This window comes from Perissodus microlepis, chromosome 16 (genome assembly GCF_051167445.1).
Source record: "Perissodus microlepis isolate ML-2025 ecotype Zambia chromosome 16, ASM5116744v1, whole genome shotgun sequence".
Classification (NCBI taxonomy): Eukaryota; Metazoa; Chordata; class Actinopteri; order Cichliformes; family Cichlidae; genus Perissodus; species Perissodus microlepis.
In genome coordinates, this window is record NC_140476.1 from 25,987,647 (window position 1) to 26,010,135 (window position 22,489).

General features: G+C 39.2%; 2 protein-coding genes across 6 annotated transcripts; both read left to right on the forward strand.

The window, feature by feature from the left end:
* The first annotated feature begins 379 nt into the window (after positions 1 to 379).
* fundc1 (FUN14 domain containing 1) lies at positions 380 to 2,968 on the forward strand. The gene is made up of 5 exons (XM_084908859.1): positions 380 to 488; positions 956 to 1,106; positions 1,827 to 1,902; positions 1,989 to 2,117; positions 2,222 to 2,968. Exons 1-5 carry the CDS (start codon positions 419 to 421, stop codon positions 2,297 to 2,299), a joined length of 504 nt encoding a protein of 167 aa, XP_084764985.1. The 5' UTR covers positions 380 to 418; the 3' UTR covers positions 2,300 to 2,968.
* A 110-nt stretch (positions 2,969 to 3,078) lies between these two features.
* efhc2 (EF-hand domain (C-terminal) containing 2) lies at positions 3,079 to 17,690 on the forward strand. Of its 5 annotated transcripts, none has more exons than XM_084908857.1 (15): positions 3,079 to 3,804; positions 4,062 to 4,250; positions 4,474 to 4,624; positions 5,675 to 5,898; positions 6,039 to 6,290; positions 6,959 to 7,066; positions 8,087 to 8,225; positions 8,927 to 9,092; positions 9,214 to 9,356; positions 9,492 to 9,688; positions 9,808 to 9,941; positions 10,697 to 10,891; positions 11,736 to 11,828; positions 12,901 to 13,000; positions 14,289 to 17,688. In XM_084908857.1, exons 1-15 carry the CDS (start codon positions 3,763 to 3,765, stop codon positions 14,400 to 14,402), a joined length of 2,247 nt encoding a protein of 748 aa, XP_084764983.1. In that variant the 5' UTR covers positions 3,079 to 3,762; the 3' UTR covers positions 14,403 to 17,688. The 5 variants fall into 5 exon arrangements, with proteins under 5 accessions (XP_084764983.1, XP_084764981.1, XP_084764984.1 ...); XM_084908855.1 differs by having other exon boundaries at positions 13,593 to 14,403; XM_084908858.1 differs by lacking the exon at positions 3,079 to 3,804 and adding an exon at positions 13,593 to 13,677 and having other exon boundaries at positions 3,811 to 4,250; positions 14,289 to 14,377.
* Positions 17,691 to 22,489: the final 4,799 nt, after the last annotated feature.

Genomic DNA, 22,489 nt, shown 5'->3' on the forward strand with positions numbered 1-22,489 from the left:
TTTCTTCTGCTAACTTAATAGTGCAAAAATAACCTAAATAAATGAAACCTGTTATTGTCAGGAATTAGTCAGGAATTGTTTTCCTAATATCAGTTAGGAAAATAGGGGGCTAACCATCTCCACTTGGAATGCACTCATTTAGAGTTATTCTTAAAAAACAAAATAGTCACAACCACCACACCTTTAGCTGCCCATACCAGTGTCCTAACAACCTTCAGTGCACTGAGTGTATTGGAGGTCACGCGAAACCTGGATGGAGTTGCGAGACTGGCAAAATCTCCAAATGTTTCATAAGAAACAAAAACATGTAGTATTATTATTATTATTATTATTACTACGACTACTACTACATAACGTATAACATTGCAGTATATGTAGGCCTGCCCATGTCTCAGTTTCGTTTTTTACCGTCAAATTTATGCAAATGACGCCGGACGTGAAAGCAGCTGAGGACAGACCAGTGCACTCCAAAATGGCGAATAGCAAGGGTAAGGAGGCCTGTAAAGTTATTGCATGTTATTCGGATCCAGGACGGTCTCGACACCGTGGGTGCATTTAGTAACGTTCGCGTTGCTGCTAAGAAGCCTTGAAGATGTTTTCCCGTTTCCTCTGTAGCGCTGACTCTGTCCTGGGCCGCACCATTTACAGCTAACATTAACTTTTCACCTGTTAGCTTTAGTTATGTAGTCATGCTAAGTTATTGTTAGGCCCATGAATTTTAGTAAGTTGTAATGGAGCCCGTAATGAAACTATTGGTATCTGCCTCTGTCATGATAAATCTTAAGTAAAAAAGCAGGAAACTACTACAATTGATCGTTGAGTAATGGATAATAGCGTCCAGAATCGTGTGTTGATTTTGTAGCATTAATATAACTGTGCTTGTAAGGCTTCTCGCTGCTGCATTCATTGTTATTTCATGCTAGCTGTCTTTTATTTTTCCTTGTATGTACACAAGTGGAAGATGAGATTTACGACAAGGTCGTGGATCTGACAGAATACGCTAAACGTCAGCGATGGTGGAACCGCCTTTTCGGAAAGAATTCCGGCCCCATAGCTGAAAAATACTCTGTGGCCACACAGATTGCAATAGGTGGAGTGAGTGGATGGTAAATATTCTCATTAAAATTATGCTGCCTTTAGCGTAGTAAATATGAATGGCTGAGAAACACCCCAACGCAAAATGAGAAAATCTCAAGATTTAGATGGTTATAAATTGCTCTGTGTCTCATCTTGTTTACAGTATATCTTCTGTTGGCTGATTGGACACGGATGTCTTTATTTCTGTACTGTGCAAAAATCTCTAGCCACTCTAGCCATGAATTTATTACTTTTGACAAGTGATTTACAATCCAGTTCTTGTGTCATTTTGCATACCTCAGAACTTGGAAAGGAACGTCCAAAGAAAAACATTAAAAGAGCATCAGAAGGGCTGGAGAGCTACTGCTCAAGGCCGCTTTAAAAAATGACCAGGAGGCCTGGCTCTTTGGAAGCAAAATATAAAGAAATGAGGAGTAGCTCAAAATGTTTTGTACAGTATTGTATTACATATAGTGCATGCTCATCTTGCTGTTCACGTGTTACTGTAGCAGAGAGACAAAATTGTATTTTGCCATCACTTAAGAAAACAAATTTCACACTCCCAACTTTATAACTCTGCAGTTAAGGTATCTTGCAAACAGTGTCTTAGTTACATTTTATCAGTGGAACCTTTCACATCATGCAAACCTTATGACAGTGAATGGCCACCTTACAATGGTCATTGTTAGGCTAACGTGTTATTATTATTGTTAGATCAGCTACTATGCTCTCTTTTCAATTTGCCTTAGGTGTGCAGGTTACCTCTTCCAGAAGGTTGGAAAAGTTGCTGCTACCGCAGTGGGGGGAGGTCTTCTGCTTTTACAGGTATTATTGCATCGCCCTGCATAAATATGTGCAGGTTAAGCTTTTCAACACATTGACATTGTTTTCATGAATCTGTCTTTCTTCAGGTAGCTAACAACAGTGGCTATATCCAAGTGGACTGGAAGCGAGTAGAGAAGGATGTCAACAAAGCTAAGAAGCAGTTAAAGAAGGGAACAGATCAGGCAGTCCCTGAGCTCAACACATTTGTTGAGAAGGTAATTTTTTTGTGAGTTGTCTGGTTGACTGTGAGATCATTTTCACCCTCCCATTACAACAAAAAAGCGACTGTGTCATATGAAATATGGTTTGTGTCTTTCAGTCCAGAGAGTTTGTGAAGAAAAACATTGTCGTCACAAGTGGCTTCATCGGAGGATTCCTGCTCGGCCTGGCATCTTAGGACCTACCGAATGAGAAGAGTTATTGGGGTTTTTTTGTGTTATGTTTCTGATGTTATAAAAAGCTATAGGGGATAATTATAAGTCTTTGCTGAAAAGTTCTCAAGTGTTTTAACAGCAAGTGACCAACAGATACCAGTTTAGCTTGGAGCTCTGTGTTTTTACTTAAGCTGCATTGCAAACCCCTCTGTTTATAACACCATACTTGCAAGTATTGTTGATATAGACATGGGACTTATTTATTAGCCCAGAATGGCCATCTTGAAACACTCCAGTTTTAACGCCAAATAATAATACATATCATGTAAATTAAATCAAAAAAGGAAACCCAGCAGAATGTTTCTGTTATTATGTATTTATTAAAAAAACGGGACAGTGTTCCAGAAGGAAAGATTTCCCATTGTGGTTGTGCACAGTTGGGGCAAATAGATTTCAGTTCACCTACACCTGGCAGGGGATGCATGTCTTTAGGGTATTCCATCAGTGCCACTGTTAATTTTTATATTTTGGTTCAACACATTATAATCAATCATCTTCAAAGTAAAAACTGGGTTACACCAGTCTTTGCGGTCTCTGTTTTTTATGATCTATTATGTTTAGCATTGCTTTGGGTACTGAAGGCTGTGGTCTGACTATTATGTAAGTAAATAAAAATAAAGAAATATGTTTAATTGTGTCTAATTCAATTTACAGTGCAGTTTATTTAACTGTACGGATGAAGAAACCTAGTCTCGGATGCCTTTGAAGTCTGTTAGTATACATTCATCCATGCTTTGGTTTACTTTCACTTGGATTTTGTAAAATATTTTAGTTTGCACATATAATTAGAAACAAAAATGAGCTGCTACTCTGGCCATTTATTTTTGTATGCCCTACAAGCATAATAGTTTACAGTTTATAAGGAAACAGGATGTGTTATAATGTATTCTTAAGTCCAAGTTTAATTTTTGCAGGATGTGTGTGGCATACATTAAATTATAATTTTTTAGGTAGACTCAGAGGGCTTTTAGATGGCGTAAAAGTTCAAGCAAGAATTATTACCAAATCATCAGAATGTACAGTAAACTCTAAACAGCAAGGTATTATTTACAGGGATAATTACTTAATTACCTTAGTAGTGGTGGTTATATTATGCCAACTCTGATACTATTTGTAAACTTTAATATATAAATAGTACATAAGTACACAGTTTACGCTCTGTTGCACTTTTTAACTTGTAGGAAAAATAATGTGTTTATAAATTCTTTTTTATTTAATTGGCTATGTTAGCATCAAAATATACGATGAACAGCAATAATTTGAATATTGTTATGAAAATAAAAATATTTCATTGGTTCTTTTTGTTGCTAAGAGACGTGTCCCCAAAAGACGTTTCCATGGTAACAGACCAATAACATACCGTTGGAACTTCAGGGCCGCTGAGTTTTATGGAGAAAGTAATCCAACAGTTATAAGTATTACCACCATGGCGTTACCGTTTCTGCCAGGGAACTCCCGCAATGAAAGAGTAAGTTTACGACACTTCGTATGTTTCTCGCAAATTACTGAGTTTCGTTAGCAGGCGACTTCCTTAGCTAGAAACTAACCCCAGGTCGCCTGTTAGCTAGAGAGCACTTAAGCTCAGATAAAAGTAGTTGTTCGAGTGGGTGAGTGATGTATGCTGTTTAGAAAGCGCTTTGAGTACTCAGGCATATAAGAACCAGTCTATTTAACATGTTTTTAATAGAAAGTGCTCAGATATACTTTCTCCTTTCTGTACCACAGCTGGGGAAGGAGAGATTCCACAAATCCCAACATTTTGACTATTCCAGTGGAGTCCCTATGCTGGTTGGGTCTGAGAAGCCAGGCATTGGAGGAGAACATTTAGTTGGTCAGGAGATTAAACCAAAGTACTCCGTCTATCCCATAGGAAGTGGTACCGGTTTACCACCATGGGTAACCTTTGACAAACAGGTGAATAATAGAAACTGATTTTAATTCTCCACTCAGACAGACATGGTATAGCTTTATGTTATTTTTTTTTATGTCTGTTATTAAGGTTTAAAGCTTCCAATAGCTTGTGTTACTCATTCAAGTAAAAAAAAAAATTAAAGCCTGTTATTTTTTAAAGCCTGTCATCATTTCGCATTTGTCATTTGAGTAATTTTAGCCACAAAATATCACTTTGTTCTTCTAGGTTCTGTGTTTTGATGCATACTTCCAGGAGACTGTACCTGAGGCTCAGTCTGAGACGTACAGAATCAGAAAGTGTAAGATCTACTTCTTCCTGGAAGACGATACCATACAGGTTGTGGAGCCGGAGTACAAGAACAGTGGCATTCCCCAAGGTGTCTGTGATATAACAGGAAATATCTTGAGAATATTGCTTAAATTCAATTACAGCCTCAATAAATAAATAAACAATGAGACACTATGCAAAATGTAAATGGAAACAGAATAAAATGAGTTGCAAATCTGATAAACTCACATTTTACTCATAATAAAAACTTGTAACATTTTTAAGAAAAAAATAAGGTCACTTTTGAATTTGATGGGAGGAAGATGAAGAAGAAGAGAAGACAGAAGAAAAGCTGTTATAGAATTCTACCAGTGAAAGTTGTTATAGAGGCAGTATTTGGTTTAGCAGTGTTTTGCAAGTATACAAGGCCTTCCCTGAAGACATCATCTGGATGGGTGCATATGTTGCTCTAAAACCTGTATATGCATTTCAGCACTGATTGCACCTTTCCAGATGTACACACTGCCAATTCCATAGTCACTAATGCACCCTCATATCATCAGAGACACAGGTTTCTGAAGTGAGGCTGATCAACCTGTATGGTTCCTCTCATCTTTAGTCCCAAGGACACTGTGAAGAAATAAAAAATCAAATATTGCATTTTAATTCGTCTGACTACAGATGCAGTCTACTTTGCCTCTCTAAATTTTAAATGAGTGTTTGCTCAGAGAAGATGGTGGCGTTGTTCACAAACGGCTTCTTCTCTGCATGATTGAGCTTTAACCGTTTCTGCCAACCATTTGTGGACAGTGAACAGTGATTTCTGGAAGTGTTCCTGAGCTGATGCAGTGATTTCCATGATAAAACCATGCCTGTATTAGATGCCTTCGGGGTGGCGATGATCATGGGCATCCAGCATTGATTTTCAGCTTTGTCTCTTGCAAAAAGACATTTCTCCAGACAAATATGGGTTTATGAGTTTGTCAGTGATTGCATTCTGTTTTAATTTACATTCTATACAGCATCCCAACTCTTTTGGGATTGGGTTTGGATTTTTGTTCATCTTCTGCTTTTTCCCAAGTGGCCCAAAAATCTGCAATATGATGAGAGTTTCCAGACCCATTTGTTACCAATTCTGTGTTGGTGATCCCTGTCATAGGAACACTCATTCGTCGCCACCGTATTCCACTGCCTCCTCCAAATGAAGGCCAGTTCTACAACCTGTTCCATTTCAACATCAACCAGCAGATGAAGCTGTACTGTCGCACATTCACTGTGACTGACTGTGACTCTTTCACAAGGAACTTTCTGACAAAACTTGGGGTGCACGTAAATAACCCTAAAACTGTACCTGAGGACCCCTACAGCAGCCTCCGGGAACAGGTGGGCATCCGAAATACATTTTTTGTTGTTTGTATTTTATTTTAACTTATATAACTCTGTCGAAATATATTTTAATCCTCCTTTATTTATTTTTTTTAAAGAAAGTTATAGCGAATAATCTATTTGTTTCACGCTCTCAGCTCAAAAAGAGTATGCAGCCACTTCGGCCATATGAGAGACATGATACGCTGAAGCAGTTCTTGGACCATGACCGCAAAGTCCTGCGCTTCTACTGCTTCTGGGATGACTCACAGAGCATTTATGTTGACTTGCGGGAGCTCATACTGCACTACTTCCTGGTTGATGACACCATAGAGATCCGGGAGGTGATCCCCCCAAATTCTGGCAGAGACAAAGTGAACAAATTTCTTCGTCGCTGCAGACTACCTAAGGTAGGTAAGGCAGCGTGATAAGAGCGCGATAACAGCTGTCGAGAAATGAGAGAGTAAGGAAAAAAAGCACAGGCAGGGTTATACAAAAGGATAAATAAGGGCTTTTTTGAGCTTGAAGTTTTGCTATTTCTTTGTTTTTGTTAACATTTAAAGATGGTTATTGCTAACCTAAAGGCTTGCAGTGTCCCTCTTTCTGGTTGTGTTGCTTCTTTTCATCTTCCTGCTTTCACGGAGACCTCATTCACTCTGACAGGACTGCTTTAGCACCCAGTTTCCCCCAAGCATGTAGGCTTTCTCCTCCAGTTACTGACTGACCAAGCTTAATTCATCCTGAAGGATATCCAGGCATCAATCATGTCAGTGTATAACTATGTGTTTTCAGTCCAGTAACGTTGTTTGCTCCGATGCCTTTTTATTAAATGTCAGCCTTAAAGGTTGAGCGGACTTTGCCATCCAGTGGGAAATCACCGTGTCCTTAACGACAGATCTCGTTTCCTTCTTCAGTCTTATTTTGTTGATCTGCTTCTCCCTCTCTCTTTCAGTCTTTTATCCGTCTTTTTATTTCTCTTACCAGTTGTGTGCATGCAGAATGGTATTTACTTATAAAGAATAATTTTTGTTTAACAGTTTCTGTATTTTTCCTGTCCGCACTTGTTTCCCTTTTGCAGCATGTTCCAGCCAAAGTCAAGCAGCCTGGAGAGATAACAGACCGCACGGTGCTCAACGTGCTCACCTCCAGTACTATGGGAAACCGCTACATACTGGACAGCCTCAAAGTATGTCCTGTCTCAGCCACGCTCACACTACACACATGCTAACGGGATGTTATTTGAGAGGTCACCGAGAGGCTAGGCAGTTAGCGAGATTTTCGTGAATCTCAGAGGTTAAACCTAAAACGAGCTATTAAGACACTTGATTAGAGTTAGAGGATAAAATATGCGTCAAATTACAATCCAGTAATCCAGTCTAGGGGAAGGCCGCTTCCTTTTTCAGTTAATACAATACTGTGCAAACCTCTTGTGTCACTCCTCATTTCCTCCATATTGGGAAATAGGGGCAATTTATTGAAACATGTGTGTACATATGTGGAAATACAATATATAAGGCAAAAACAGAGGTTGTACAAGACCTTGAAAGTCAAAGTATGACCACCTTTATACTTCACAGTCTGAACTCTCTTAGGTGGGTTTTCTTCTAATTTCTTTAACTATCCTTTAGGAATAGCTCTCAAAGACTTTCAAAGTTCTTCTTTGGATGTTGGCTGCTTTTTGTTCTGTTCTCTGTGAAGATGATGCCACACTGCTAAAATGATTCTGCTGAGGCCAGTCCATGACTGATAATGTTCCATTGTGTGTTTCTCTATTCAGATATGCTTTTACTGCATTGGCAGTGTCATGCTGAAAAAGAAGCTGTTGCTAATCAAACACAGATTATGTTTGACCACACTTTTCTGTATTAAATAATAATTCCATCAATTTTCAGTTTTGCCTGTATGCAACCATCAGTCTAATCAGAAATAAAAGGTTTCCTGAGTTTGACCCAAAATAAGGTTTTAAAATGCTTCCACAGAGCGTTAATCTTATTCCACCATTTTTGCTGACATAATTTCTGCTGTGGATTTTAATTCAGGATTCTTCGATCATCATGTCCCACTCCCTGTATCCACTCAGCACCAGGCCCTTAATAGATATAACCATCCAATTCATGTGTGTTTAAGTAATTCAATTCAACAAGTAAGATTCTATATAAGTTTTTGTTTTGTTTACTCATGTCATTATCTCTATTCTCACCTGCAGACCGGAGCTGTCCACGAGGAATTCTACAAGGACTGTGATTTAATCATAGGTGGGGGAGTGAATGTGTGGGGCAGGAGAGTAATCCTCGCGGACTGTGATGACTTCACCAAACACTACTACCGCGCCAAATATGGCATAGGTACGGTAAACACTAATGAAGTGCTGTTGATTTCTTTATTTCAGTATTGCTAAAAATGTTTGCATTGTTTCTTTGGACAGGATTGTCAACTGAAAAAAATTTTAATTGCATTAAGTATACACCTATGGAATAACTGATGTAAGAAAATGCTTACAGTGACATATTTTTTCCTGGGGATTTTCACTCGTGTCTTGCATTGCATTAATCTGAACACTTGGGGGCAGTAAGAGCAAGCATCTGCCAAAGCCGTCTTTCTTGTGGAGGTGATTCCTGAATCCAATGGTACAGGATAGATTTGCTTGGATAATGAAATCTTTCTGTCTATAGAGAGCGCTTATTGCTTGACGCTTATTAGAAAAACAGAAAGTGTTCAACACCACTGATGAACTGACAAAAGACACCTGGGCCTCCAGTTAAAGTTAAAGGCACTTACTCCTCAGCACGGAAAAACCTTATAGTGTATCCTTGCTCACTGCCACCCTGGGCAGGTTTTGGGGGCTTGCTGCATTAGTCACAGTAGGAAACAAGACAGAGGCCCCGCTGACAGGTCACTGTGATGGAAGTGTCCCTTCTTGCTCTGAGTAGTCAGGGGTCAGCTCAGGGATAGATTACCTGTTTTGTTGTGATCATTTAAGCTCTCCTCCTGGGTTTATTTTCTTCTTTTAAATGTTTTGTCTCTTCTTTCTTCCGCTTCCTCTTAGAGGACTTCACCCCGTTGCAGTACAAAGCTCCGCCAGCCCCTAAGCCCCCGAGACCTGTGCCCCCCTACAACGGCTTTGGCTCAGAGGAGGACTCGCTGAGCTTCTGCCAGCGCCTCCTGCCCAAGCCACCACGGAAAGACTTCCAGAAATTTATGGAGAAAGACAGGTTCGATGAGTTTAAGTCACAGTCACAATCAAATTAGTGAAAGGTTTTTATCTCTACTCTATCTCTCACTCTATGTGTGTTAGTGCTAGCCCCGAACTCTACTGTGAGCCTGTCTCCACAGGTATGGCTTGGACAGTAAAGTGCTGAATTTCCAAGCTAAGATGATTACAGCTGATCCAGTTGACAGAGAGCGGGTCTTCATCATCTCCTTCTACCTCTCCAATGACACCATCAGTGTGTTTGAACGCCCACAGAAGAACTCAGGTAAAAACTTTCCGTCCTCATTTGCAACAGAGACACTCGTAGGACCTGAGATACAAATCGATGACCCTCATGGTTCGGATACATGTAGTTAAGTATTACCGATGCTTTCTTTCTACACTCTGTCCCATGTTGTAGGTGTTCTTGGTGGTAAGTTTCTGGAGCGTGGTCGTGTAAAGAAGCCAGGCCAGGAGCTGTTTAAGAGTCAGCTGTCTCAGTACTTTACAGCTCAGGATCTGTATGTGGGAGCTACCCTCTGCCTTAACAGCATCAACTTCCAGCTTCTGGATGCTGATGAATACACATTCAAGTACATGGAGCAGCATGCTGAGGAGGTAAGGAGGAAAAATAAGAAATCAGCACAAGCTGGTTTTAGTTTTTTGTCTCGGGGGCATGAAACAGTCCGCTTTTCCTTAAGTGCCATTAAGCATGTTTTCTGTGTTACCCTTTAAAGTTTCCCAGAGCCAACATGGGCATCATCATTAGCAAACTAAGGTCCCTTCCGGAGGAGAAACAGTGTGAGATCAGGAAGTTTCTGACTCTCAGTGACCCCAGCAACACTGGCTTCATCCCTTTTGAGTCGATAAGGTACAGTAATGAAGCAAAAACACTTGCAGTTTAATCTCTAGCCCGCAAGTGTTGAAGTACGTGATCAATGTATTCAGTTCTCCAAGGTGAAATTACTGCCAGCACCTCCTGTTAGCAGAGTGTGGTAACTTGGACGAGACCGAGAGAAGGGTTCTAGTTCCCAACCATAAAGTGATGAAAAGGACAGTTAATCACTACATATGTGGAGTTTAAATAGTGATTTACTGGAGACTAATTTGTTCCTGTCCAATTCTAGGGATGTAAATATAATAAGTGACACATGAAAGCAAAGAGAAATCCTGTGCACAGTATATTAAGGGTGTTTTCACATCTGCAGGGTTTAGTCAGTTTAAATCAAATTCTAAGTCGAACTCTCTTCGTTTTATGGAAAATGGAGAATAAAACAGTTAGTATGGGCCAGCTATAAATTGAATGTAAGTTCTCCATGTTATCCACTCAGCGAGAACATAACCTCAACCTCTTTCCTCTATTTACTTTTGTTGCTCCAGACACATCTGACCAATAAGCATACTACACGTTCTCACTTATTTTGTAGCGACACATTTTGGTTCACTTGGAGTTCCCCTTCGAGTTTTATCTGGTAACCAGAAACCAAATCTTCAAGTTTACAGACTCATGAGCTGATTTGGACCAGAGTAAGTGAACTGTAGGTGTGAAAACAACCTTAAAGGATTGTGAGATGTGGGTTAGTTCATTTGTCATCAGTTTTTGTGTATTATTTTCTCCCCACATAGGAGCCTGCTGCTGGGACTGGACTGCAATCTGTCTGAGCACGAGGTGCTGGTGCTGGGCCGGTGTTTCTCAGAGCGCGAGCAGACCCAGGTGGACGTGGGCTTGATGCTGGCTGTGGCCCAGGACTTCCTCAAGAAGAAGGCCTTTGAAGAATTCCCTAAAATGGCCAGAGCATTCACGGATCACGATAGACACAAGTAAGGCAAAATACTATTGCAACATAAACACAGACACACACAGAAAAACACACAGGCAGATAGCGTCACAACAAGGCATCAATCGTGCAGCCTGTGGCCCCCATACCTCAGAGCAACGATTAGTTCCAGCAATGCGATAGCGGAGCATGGGAACCAGATGGATCCTTAAGACCTGTTTAGCCCAGTGCGCACGCACGCACGCACACACACACACACACACACACACACACACACACAGTCTCCTGAGTCTATTATGTGTGTTTCTCATTGTCTGTCACCTTCATTTTGTTTTTGTGCATAAAATCACATATTTAATGCGCACACACTGTTCATCCATTTGATAGGACCTTTAACCCACTTTTGCTGATTTGTTTATGTGACACAAGTGTAGACACCCTTGATAGGCATCAACTTGTTCATCAGCGTCCCTGTAATAAGGAAGGCATGACAAGAACGGCGCCTCTGGACTCGCAGTCATTACTGTGGAGAATGAGTGTTCTTGCAGGACAGACATCCTCTGTTTTACACACATTGTCCAAATACGATATCACTTTAAAACGTTTTCCACTAGCACTGAATTTATGCCAGTCCTATGGGAATTACATGTACTTTATGTTAAACTAACAACAAAGGCCAGCTCATGTTGCTGCTGATGGCACATTGTCTCTGATGTAATGTACTGGCCTCTAACCAACATGTTTTGTTTTGTTTTTTTTCTTTGAGCCTTTCTCAAATGTCTCTACAAACAGCAGGCTCACAGCCAATGCGAGTCTGAACTGTAGCTGCAGCTTTTGGCTCTACCATATGTTGGATATGTTGTGCGCTTGTTTTTTTTTTTCTTTAGGACACAACGTCTCTCCACAAAAGCGATAAGGACCATTTGTAAAGCTTTCCACCTTCCCGTGCCCAACAGCCTGCTCGAAGGTCTTCTCAGCAAGTAAGAGCCCACAAATCAGTTTAGAGTAGAGCAGTTCAAGGTCCCCTCAAAAATGTCAGAACATTTTCAGAAGGCTTTTCAGAAAGATTTATTTTCACCGAGGTGAAGTGCAGCCCGCAGTCTGTGCCCAGGATTGTTCTTGTCATACAAAAAAAAATCTCTACCGAACTGAAAACCACAAAAATTAAGAAATGGTGCCTTGTTACAATCTTTTCAGGGACATATCTTATAAATATTTAAAGGTGTGTTCTGACCAGAGTTGTTTTTTTTAATTGAACTTGAAATTTTGGTTTCTATTTTCAGTTGGTTTCCAGTGTGCGTTTGATTTTTTTGTTTCAGCTTGATTTTTTTAGTTTCAGTGTTTAGACTCAGTTTAGTTTTTATTTGTTTCATTTGTTATTATTTGTGTTGGGGGTATTTGACTGGGTAAGAAATATAAGACATCAAGTAGACATCCCAATCACGATCTGCACTAACATCTCCTGATGGTTGAGAAAACTACATTTTAAAAATCTTAAAGACAATTTCTACATATTTTGGCTGCTTTTGTCAGCCCAGAATATAGTTGGTAGTTTCTGTTTTCTCTGAAATCTATATTGTTTATTTTTATTCCACATTAAAAAGAAAATCATACTTGGCTTTACAGTTGTGGTTACAAGTTGCGAAGAAAAGTTTTGAAGTAGTGCAGATACAGTGCAGAAATATGGGTTAAACTTGGCCCAGGTGCTGTGAATACAGTCCAATATGCATCCATGCAAACTGAAAATATTTCACCTTTCAACAAAAAATGTATGAAAGCCACAGAGATTCTGACTCAGACTGGATTTTCCAGAAGCCACAGACAAACAGAAAGTACATGATTATTGTAGCACCTTTGGGGCAGCTGGAACTGGAAGAATAAGCAAAAATTGCAGGGGTCTGATAATTAATGTGTAATTCCATCTGTGACTTATTTTTGAAAAGGAAGCAATTCTTAAATTTTAGTTTGCAAAATGGTTCAATAAGCTCCAGCGACTGTGACCATGAAGCACATAAAAAACTGTTTCTCAAGTGGATGGCATCTTTTATTCAGGTTTGCAGATGGAGATGAGATTGACTACTATGCCTTCCTTGCTGGTATTAACTGGTTAGAGCACCCTGCTCCACCCGTGATGCCTGAAGACACCTTAAAGGTGAGAAAAAGCAGTAACTATAAAGCAAATAAAGCAAGAAGAAAGAGTCAATTCAGTGAGAGACAGTAAGTGATTTCACAGCATGTGCACAGATTTTTTTAAATAGGGGTAACTGAAAATGAGTTTACGTTCTCCTCTAACCTGCAATCACTCAGTGGATGAGTGAGCCAAAGGCAGAATCAAGTGAGCGGAAAGGAACAGTCATCAGATAAGAAGACAATCTGTGTGTGTGTGTGTGTGTGTGTGTGTGTGTGTGTGTGTGTGTGTGTGTGTGTGTGTGTGTGTGTGTGAGGCAAATGTCTTGAGAGAGACATACATACAGAGGTGGTCAAAAAGAAGTAGCTCTTCTCTTCTTCTCTCTTTTACTTGTATCTTTCCTGTGTAATACAAATTCGGCATGCTACGCTACAGCCAAATCTAAGCAGAAACAGGTGAGCAGGAGAGATATTCACCAGACTTGCGTGAATAGAACAAGAGTGAAGGAATCTGTGTATGTGCTCACGGTGTGTGTGTGTGTGTGTGTGTATGTGTGTATGTGTATACTGACACTGTGCTTAATTTATTCTCCATTTTCCTCTGCCATGGTTTCCAGCTGCTTTTTTCCTCGCCGGCTTCTAAGCCCAAACTCATTGCTCAGTCTCTGCTCAACTACTCTGCCGTCCTAAAAAAGCTCCAAGGTAAACCCTCGAAGAGACCAAAAATGGCCACTGCACCTTTTTAACATTTTTTAAGGTGTCAAGAACAACAGGAATGTCACGTTGGCAGGTCCAGACAAACTAACTTCTCCTTGGGTGCCTTTTTGGTATTTGCTACATTCCAACTCGCTGTTTAGCATTGCTGATTTTCTTATTGCCTCTGCTGTTATCATTCTTTTGTTCTGTTCATTTTACTTTATCTTGGAAACAATTTAAAAAAAAAGTGGAAAGTGCTAAATGGCACTTTTGTAAGCAGGATTTTCCTTTGTTTCCTAGGGTTTAATCAGTATAATGGAGGTAAAAGACAGCCCTCAGTTTTGTTAACGTTTGAAAAAGCAGTGCTATTTTAAATAGCCCTTTTGCTACACTCTGAAATGTTTCATTTGTGCAAAAGTGCATAGTCAAGTCATAGTGCAGAGTCAAGCAAATAAAAGAACAATAAAGGAGAGCTTTATCACAGAGAAGCACAAACAGTCACAGAGGAGAGAAAGAAATAGTAAAATAAAGCTGGACACCAGAATTATCAATTATTTACAACACTAAGTATTTGAATCTGCTCAAAGTGACGTGTGTGTTCCTGTTCCTGTTTCCAGTTTGAAGTCGATGTGGGGTTTGATGGTGGCCGAGCAGCCGTGAACATCAACTACTCTGCCTTCCTGCAGGATGCATTCAGCTTGCCCTCAAACAGCAGTGACACCTCAGCATAGACACATACCCTTACCTCATGGACACAAACACACACACTGCTCATTCCTCAATTAAAGGACATGGTACATCACATAACCAGCCTTTTGTGTTTTCATCATGGGTCACAGTGAAGATGTGTAAAACCACAGGAGAGGTGGTATGCACATGTGTGTGTGTGTGTGTGTGTGTGTGTGTGTGTGTGTACAGTTTGGCAGCAGTGGTTAAAGCGCAAAGCTAAAACAATTGAGTTAACTGGAAAATTGGTGCTTTAGGGGAGAGAAGTTGTGAGAACACAGATGTTTTTTTATGTACTTGCATGTGTTAGTGTGTGTTTGCAATTTGGTTTGAACTTAGCCAAGATATGGTTGAAAAACACATGCTGGCCAGAGCTCTGCTCACAAATATATTGATGAAACGGTATTACCTTTACAAGAAAAAGCTGACATTTGGCAGTCATTTTGTTAATGATACCATGTTGTGTCTGCCTTGCCAAATGATTAAACTAAAGAACAAGGACATAAAAATTTTAGGTACTAAACTTTATGTTTTAACAACTAAATAAGGTTGTAAAGGTAAACATGCTACACGTTGTTCAAAGTCATCAGTGATACTCCTAAACCTAACCCTGGGAATTCAGAACATGTAGTTAATGTTTTTGTGAAATTCCTTTCCCAAATCTTGGCAATGATGGAATTTAGAAAACAGTCTGACACACATCAGAAACTATTCACATTTTTACAGGGTTATGGTAGGGTTAGGCTGATGACTAAGCCCTCAGAGGTTTAAGCTGCTTTAACCCTTTGAGGGCTAAGGTTAAGCCTAATTACAGCTGCCGCAGCCTCTGCAAGCTGCTTTGCAACCCTACCTCTACTCCAGCTTTTCCATTTCATACTATTTATGTTGTTTCTGACTTAATCAGTGTCATGCTTGTTGTCACTAATGCCTGCCAAAGATAAATTACTGCAGACACATTAATGGTTAACACATTTGCCTTGCAGCAAGAAAGTCCTGTATTTGAATCCACCAGCTGGCTGACGGCTTTCTGTGTGGAGGTTGCACATTCTCCCTGCATGGGTTCTCTCCAAATACTCTGGCTTCACCGGCCATTGCTCCACCCAAGTCAGATTAACTGGTGTTCAAAACTGGCCACAGGTAGGAAAGTGAGTGTGAATGGTTGTCTTTCTGTTGGTTTTGTTGACAGACTGGCAACCTTAATTCATAAGAAGTGAACTGAAGTGAATGACCTCAACCATACAGCTCTTTACTTGAAGAAACATGATTATTTAACAAAAAAGCAAAACTAGCAGCTTGCAGTCATTTGTTGTAGTTTTCAATAAGTCCAACACTTGTCTCCTGACCAATCACAGCTCACTCTTCTTTGGCAGATCTCAAGCTCCTCCAGATTTGATGGTCGTGTGGCTTGGACCTTGGCCTTCCGTTCAGTTCAGTTCAGGCCAGGCCACAGACTTTTTGATGGGATTCAAATCAGGGCTTTGGGGAGTCCAATCAGTAACATGTCGTTGGAAGATAAAGCGACAACCTGCTGACTGCAGTTTTCTTTCAAAATCTACAAATATCCTTCTTTCTTCATTATTCCTTGCACCTTGACGAGATTCTCAGTTCCAGACATACTGAAGCACCCTCACAGCATAATACTCCCACCACCATGCTTTACTGTTCTATTGGTTGTACGCCTCAATCTTCTTTCTCTAAATATAAGCAGTGTCTTTGTTGTCGCTCTAGTTTCATCTCATCTGACTAAAGGATGAACTTCCAGTAAATGTAATCTTTCTCCAGGTTGTATTTAGCATAGCTCAGTGTGGCTTGAAGGTCTCTCTTTTGTAGAAATGGAGCTTTTCTTGGTCTGTAGCCTCACAGTCCATTCCTCTGGGGTTCTTGTAATTATTGTCTTTGACACTAAAGTTCCCAACTTGGCTAAGTCATTCACTCGTGTCTTGGCAGTTGTTCTGGGTACTGGACACAAAATTATCAGCCGTCCTGTTAAATCAAAAGTTTTCACAGGGGGCTGATAATTTTGTCCTAATCTGTAGATGGGTTGTAATGATCCAAAATCCAGAAAATATATCCAGGCCATGTATGTTTATGATCAAGGCAAAAATTTTCAAAGTAGAAATGTAAATAGAGAAAACAAAATGGATGTTGTTGTTTTTTGTTGTCTCTCTTTGGCTTCAGTTATAAATTCCCTGAGGCTCATTCCGGCATCAGTGACTTATTGTCAGTGATAGTTGTGGGAATTCTTTTTTCATACTAAATGGATGAAAACATCGCAATGGATATTGGCAACACATAGAAGTGAGGAGTAAGTTCTTCATAGGTCAGAATTACATGGAACTACACTCTCATGTTTGCCTGTCTGTATGTGGCACTGTTGGAATATGAAAAAGCACAGGTTGTTCAGGTTGAGGCGCCGTTGTAATGGGAGCCGGCGTTGCAAATTATAGTAAGGGGATAAGTCAAACATTGGGTAATCAAACACCCAATCCCCTTTGTGTAACCACACACACACACACATATGTCTGTGAAGGTTCTCAGTAACCACACACACATGCAAACACGCACCATATGTACCGCCTCACCCCTTTCACACTGAGCACAGAAACAGTGCATTACATCACTCAGGGCATTATCAGGTCCTGTCCGCCTGCTTTCACACGTACTAAAATATTAACCTCCACAGTCACCCGCCACCAAAACACAACGAGTGACGGTGATGCGGTCAGCGGTGGCGGGGAGCTTCCTGGGCACATGCTTGGCTTTTTTTTGCTTTCTGAAACATGAGGTGAGAGAGAGAGGATAATGAGGGAGGAATTTCAACGCCTCCACCACCCACACATCGTCCAACACTCCTCTTCCTCCTGTCAGTTGCTATGCACCCACACATCCCATTTTCTGCCCTGTCACGGTCTGTGGCACAGCAACAGCAGATTGAATGGGTTGCGTCATCATCATTGGGCTTAGAAATATGGATGTGACATATGAGGTGCACAACGTCCTTCAGGAGTAGGCTGGGTTTTTAAAAATATAGAATATTATAGTTTCAGCTGAAGTATACAAAGTACTTGCTGATCAATGATTTTTGATTGTCTTTGGATGTATTCAGAAAATAAATTACGCTTTGCGACAAACAATAAGTTTGTTAGTAGGATGCCTCTGTTATTTAAAGTGGGGAGGAAGTACTCAGAGACTTACTGACATGTGGGGAACGTCATGCAGTGAAAATATCAAAGGAAGTTATTATATTCAGGACAATGTATTACTACTTTAAAAAAGTGCCCCAGGCAGAGTAATGGTCACTGTGACTGTTATGTGTACTGTATATTAGATTATAAATATGCATTCAGTTAAAAACAAGCAACTAATGATTGTGTTCTTTACAGATTAATCACTAATCATTTCCCAAATGAATCCATTAAATGTAGAGTAGAAAGTAGTGGAAGACACTCATCTAGTTATGAACCAAATTTCCACTTACTGACTGCTGCTTTTTTTGCAGATAATCAGAACATCCTGAACTTTAATATATATATATATGTGAAAGAACATATATAAATGTGCGGATTTATATACATCCAGACCAGTTACACAAGAGAATCAAAAACTATGAAAAGGAGAGAACAGCTTATTGATCTCAGATCTTTTGCTTCTGTGTCTGACACAAAAGACAGATGTCTGTCAGGTTTCAAAAGCAGTTAGGTTGATCCTTCAGAAAAGGAGTTTTCAGGAGTCCTTCCATTTGTGTAGGATGGGCCTTCTTGGCACAAGTCGACAAAAGGCAGTAATGTCAGCTTGGATTCTGTTCAGGTTCACATTTGGAGGGTTTACCCCAAATATTGCTGTAATAGCAAAAAATCTTGACATCAGAAATGTTTTAAATTTGGGTACAAGCAAAGACAGTTTACAACGATCACATGTAGTCTTAAAGTCACAGTAAATTTCTGTTAATTAAATAATCTGACTTTGGCCCAGTGAAGTCTGTGTACGGTCTTAAATTCGATTATTTCATGTTGAAGGCAGACAGAGGATCGTTGTATTAGCTCAACAACTTTGTGCCACTCCCATCTTTGTTTTGGAAGAGTTTAAAGTTACAAGGCATTGAGCATTTAGTAATTTATTACATTGTTTCAAATGCGTGATACACTTTGAGGACAGCATCTAAGAGAGAACTGAGGGAAGGGGGGAACACAGGTAAAAGAAAATTTGACCTAAAAAAATTTCTTTCTCCTTCATCTGTTCTCATCTGTACTGAACTCAAATCTATGTGAGAATTGTGCAAAAGAAAAAGATTTTTTTTTAAAAGGTGCAAAGCCCTCCTTTACGCTGCTTTTAACAGATTTCAAGGTGGCTGTACATTTTTATAGCATTTTTAAGCAAAAGCGGTTACACAGACCTCACCCTGAATTTATTTTAGATTCTTCTAGGCTATGTCTATGGACACATTTTAATGTTTAAACCACACTTTTGAATGATTGTTTCAGATCTCAACGACCACTCACTATGCAATGGACTAGAGTTCCTCATTCTGTAGTGCTGTCCAAATGTATTGTGAGTATTATCACAATATCAACAGTATTTGTGCTTATTAATTTGAGAAAATGCACATCTGTATTTATTTGTTTAGCAGATGCTGAGTCACTTTTTAACAATCCAACAGAAATTAATGTAAATAACAATGTTGCAAAAATAGCTGCTTCATAGTGTAGTGCTTTAAACATTCAGCTAGCATACGAGATGGTTAAAGACTGCCCATGGGATTGCATCTGGTGTAAAAATCAAATCAAATATGTGGAGCTGTCTGCTGTGAGGACCCCTTCTGTATAAGTTGGCAGCCAACAGAAGCTCATTTTGGCTGCTGAGAGAATGACAGAAGTAGTTTTTGAAAGTGTTTTTAAGGTGGTACATGAATTTATTGTATAGTCATCCGTATCCCAAAGAACAAAAGTCCTTCTAGAAGTGAGTCTAGCTGTTGCCACTTATTTGCGCAGTTGCTTTAAAGCATTATCAGACCTGGGGAGGTGAACCTGCAGCTCCACAGCCACATGCTGCCCTTTTGCTCATCTCACATGAGACAAATTTAGCAAACACCAAAAACAGTTATAAGCTAAATAATTTCAAGAAAAATCAGGATATTGCTGTATTTACAGGTCCCACAGTTGATGATTGTCTACATGTAGCTGGAGAAAAATGAAAAGGAATCTCGCATATTGAACTAGACTGTCTACTGCAGATTAGATAACTGGAATAAAATGGATCGATGGAGTCCACAGTTGAGCAGAGTAGTCAGATGTGTTAATAGGTTTTGATTTACATGAGTTAGAACTTCATAGAGATTTGGGGGGTCAAAAGTTGCTCTTTTGGATAGTAAATGTACTTTATTTTCAGCGCAACTGCATGCGCAGAATCATAGCAGTGAAAACAAAACACAACTACTGATATAAGTTTGCTGTCTTTGTCCTGAAACATGGCAGCTGAATATTGTGCCATGTGTCTCTCTTGCATTAGGGAGTAGGTAGTCCTGAATAAGTAAATGATAAGATTCATCAGTTGATAACAAAAAAAGGAAGTTTCTCAAGAAAAGAAAATTACAAATTAAAAGGAAAAAAATTTTGTTTAGCTGCAGTTGTCCACACAGAAAACAAAAGCTAACAGGCATTAGCTTCCATAATTGTAATGGACCCTACCATGGAGTATGGTTAACTCCATAAAATTCTAATCGTTGTGATGAGCTTTCATAAATGTATTTATTTATTAACGTCACAATTTTAAAAAGGACTTTTATGTGAATTGATATTTGTCTGCATGCTGTATAGAAGGTTAATGTTGCTGTTAACGTTTAAGAAAGCGTTTTATCAAACAGCACAACGATGAACATGTGACTCAAACTTTGCAGAAAACACGGAGGGCAACAGTGAATCACCCTCTGCGATTCACTGTTTAGTTCATGTGGTTTGTGTTCTGTTGCCTCTACTCAGCACAAACAGGACACGGAGGCTTGTTTTAAAGAGTCTGCTCCCTTTTTTCGTTTCTTTTTTTTGTCCTCATTCTACTTTACTGCTGTTCTGCTCAGGACCATTGTACTGTAAAAACCGATACGCAGGAAATCCATAAATGTCTCCTGGGTGAAGAGGATCTGAGTGTGCAGCGCACGTCCAAATATGCGGGTATGTTTGCGTGCACGCACTGTATGTGCGTGATTGGCCTAATGCAAGTCTGATGGAGTCATGGCTAATCTATGAAGTCTAAACAGATATCTGAGAACAAGCGGGGGGAGTTTCTGTTTACTGGCTGGGTGCCTTTCTTTTCTCATGACAACAAATCTTAAACCTTGAACAACACACTCACACACACATCACAAAGCACCTGTGTTCAGATGTTGTTTTCTCAGAACTCTTCCCCCAAAGCAGCAGTTTTTGGCCCTGCACTTAACTCGGAACAATCTGCCAGTAATTGGTATAATCTTTTAATCCGCCCTGCTAATGATTTTCTACACATCTTAAGACTGTAGTTGTGGAAAATTATCAAGTTTGTTTAGCTAAAGTCATTACCTACACAACATTAAAAAAAAGATACAGGCAGGGCATCAGACTTACGCCATCTCACGCTATCCCCAGCACCGCCCTGCTCTGTCACACCAACCCTCTGCATGTTGTCCTTCAGTGCGTCCATAAATCTTCTCTGTGGTCTTCCTCTTGCCTTTTTCTTGGCAGCTCCAAATTCAACATCCTTTGTTCAAAATATCCAGTATTCCTCCTGCATCCAAACCAGCTTTTTGTCCAAACGCTCAACCTCAACTGTCCCTCTGATATACTCATTTTACTTCAATTTCAAAATATGTGTATATTTAATTTATTTGTATTTTTTATTTTATTTTATTTTTTTAATGGTCCGTTGGCCCACTTTCAGGCCTTTTTGTCACATATTGTAATCTGAGGCAAAGGATAAACATGCATATCTGAAAGACTGTTAAAGATAAAAGCCTGAATTTTTCATTGCCCTGACATACATCAAAGTACGTGTACGTACTGGCTAGGTAAAATATGAAAGAAAAAAAATTCAAGCCAACCTGTAAAGTCTCACGTTGTGAAAGACAATTCACAAAACTGTGAAATAAAGCATGCAGAAAAGCTTTTAACATGAAATACTTCATCACGAAAGATTGAGCAAATATGACAAAAACTAAAGTATCAGTAGATTGTCGCGTCTAAATAAATCAAAAGTATGACATTTACAGGTGGGACTTTAATTACAACTCAGAAAATAATTTTGTTAAATATGTATGTATGTTTTTTCCATTTTCTTCTTAAATCATCACATTTTTAAAAACATTTTCTGCATTTAAAAAAATGCCTAGAAAGTTTATGTTTCAAAGGTTGAACATATGTTCTGATTGCTGTGAAATTGTAGCTTTATGTATCAAATACTTTCAAGATATATTTTGGGAGAAATGGTCCATTTATCCATTTTCAGGTCTTTTTTTTTTTGCACATTGAAATCTCAGACCATGTTTGAACACGATTATCTCAAAAGTGATTAAAGATAAAAGCCTAAAATTTTCATTTGTATTCAAATATCTGAATATTTACTAGTTAAAATATATTTATTTAGAATTATGGGACTATAAATAAGTCCTATAATTAAGAATCCACAAATAAAAAAAACTTTACATTGCAAAAGACAATTAGTGACAATGTCTGAATAGTTATATTTTCCAAAAATGCAAAAGAAAACGTAGAATATTTTTGAACATGAAATTGTTATTCACAAAAATAAAGAAAATGCTGTTTTTGTTCAACTTTCATGCTGGATTGGGGAAATATAACAAGTTTTACCACAAAAACAAAATATGAGCAGATAGTTTAATCCAAATAGAACAAATCTCTGTTTTGAGTTCTTGATCATCTGATTTGAGATGGAATGACGATGTTGTGATGAAAACTTTGCAAAACCTTTGGAAATGAGAGCTAGATGGTATCTTGTTTGTTGGCTGGTTTTAGTTTTTGCCTTTTGAACACAGGTAGAGTGTTTTTGTAGCACAATTCAAACTACCTTCACTAAACGTGATGCCTTTCCACCTGTTGATTCTGACTCA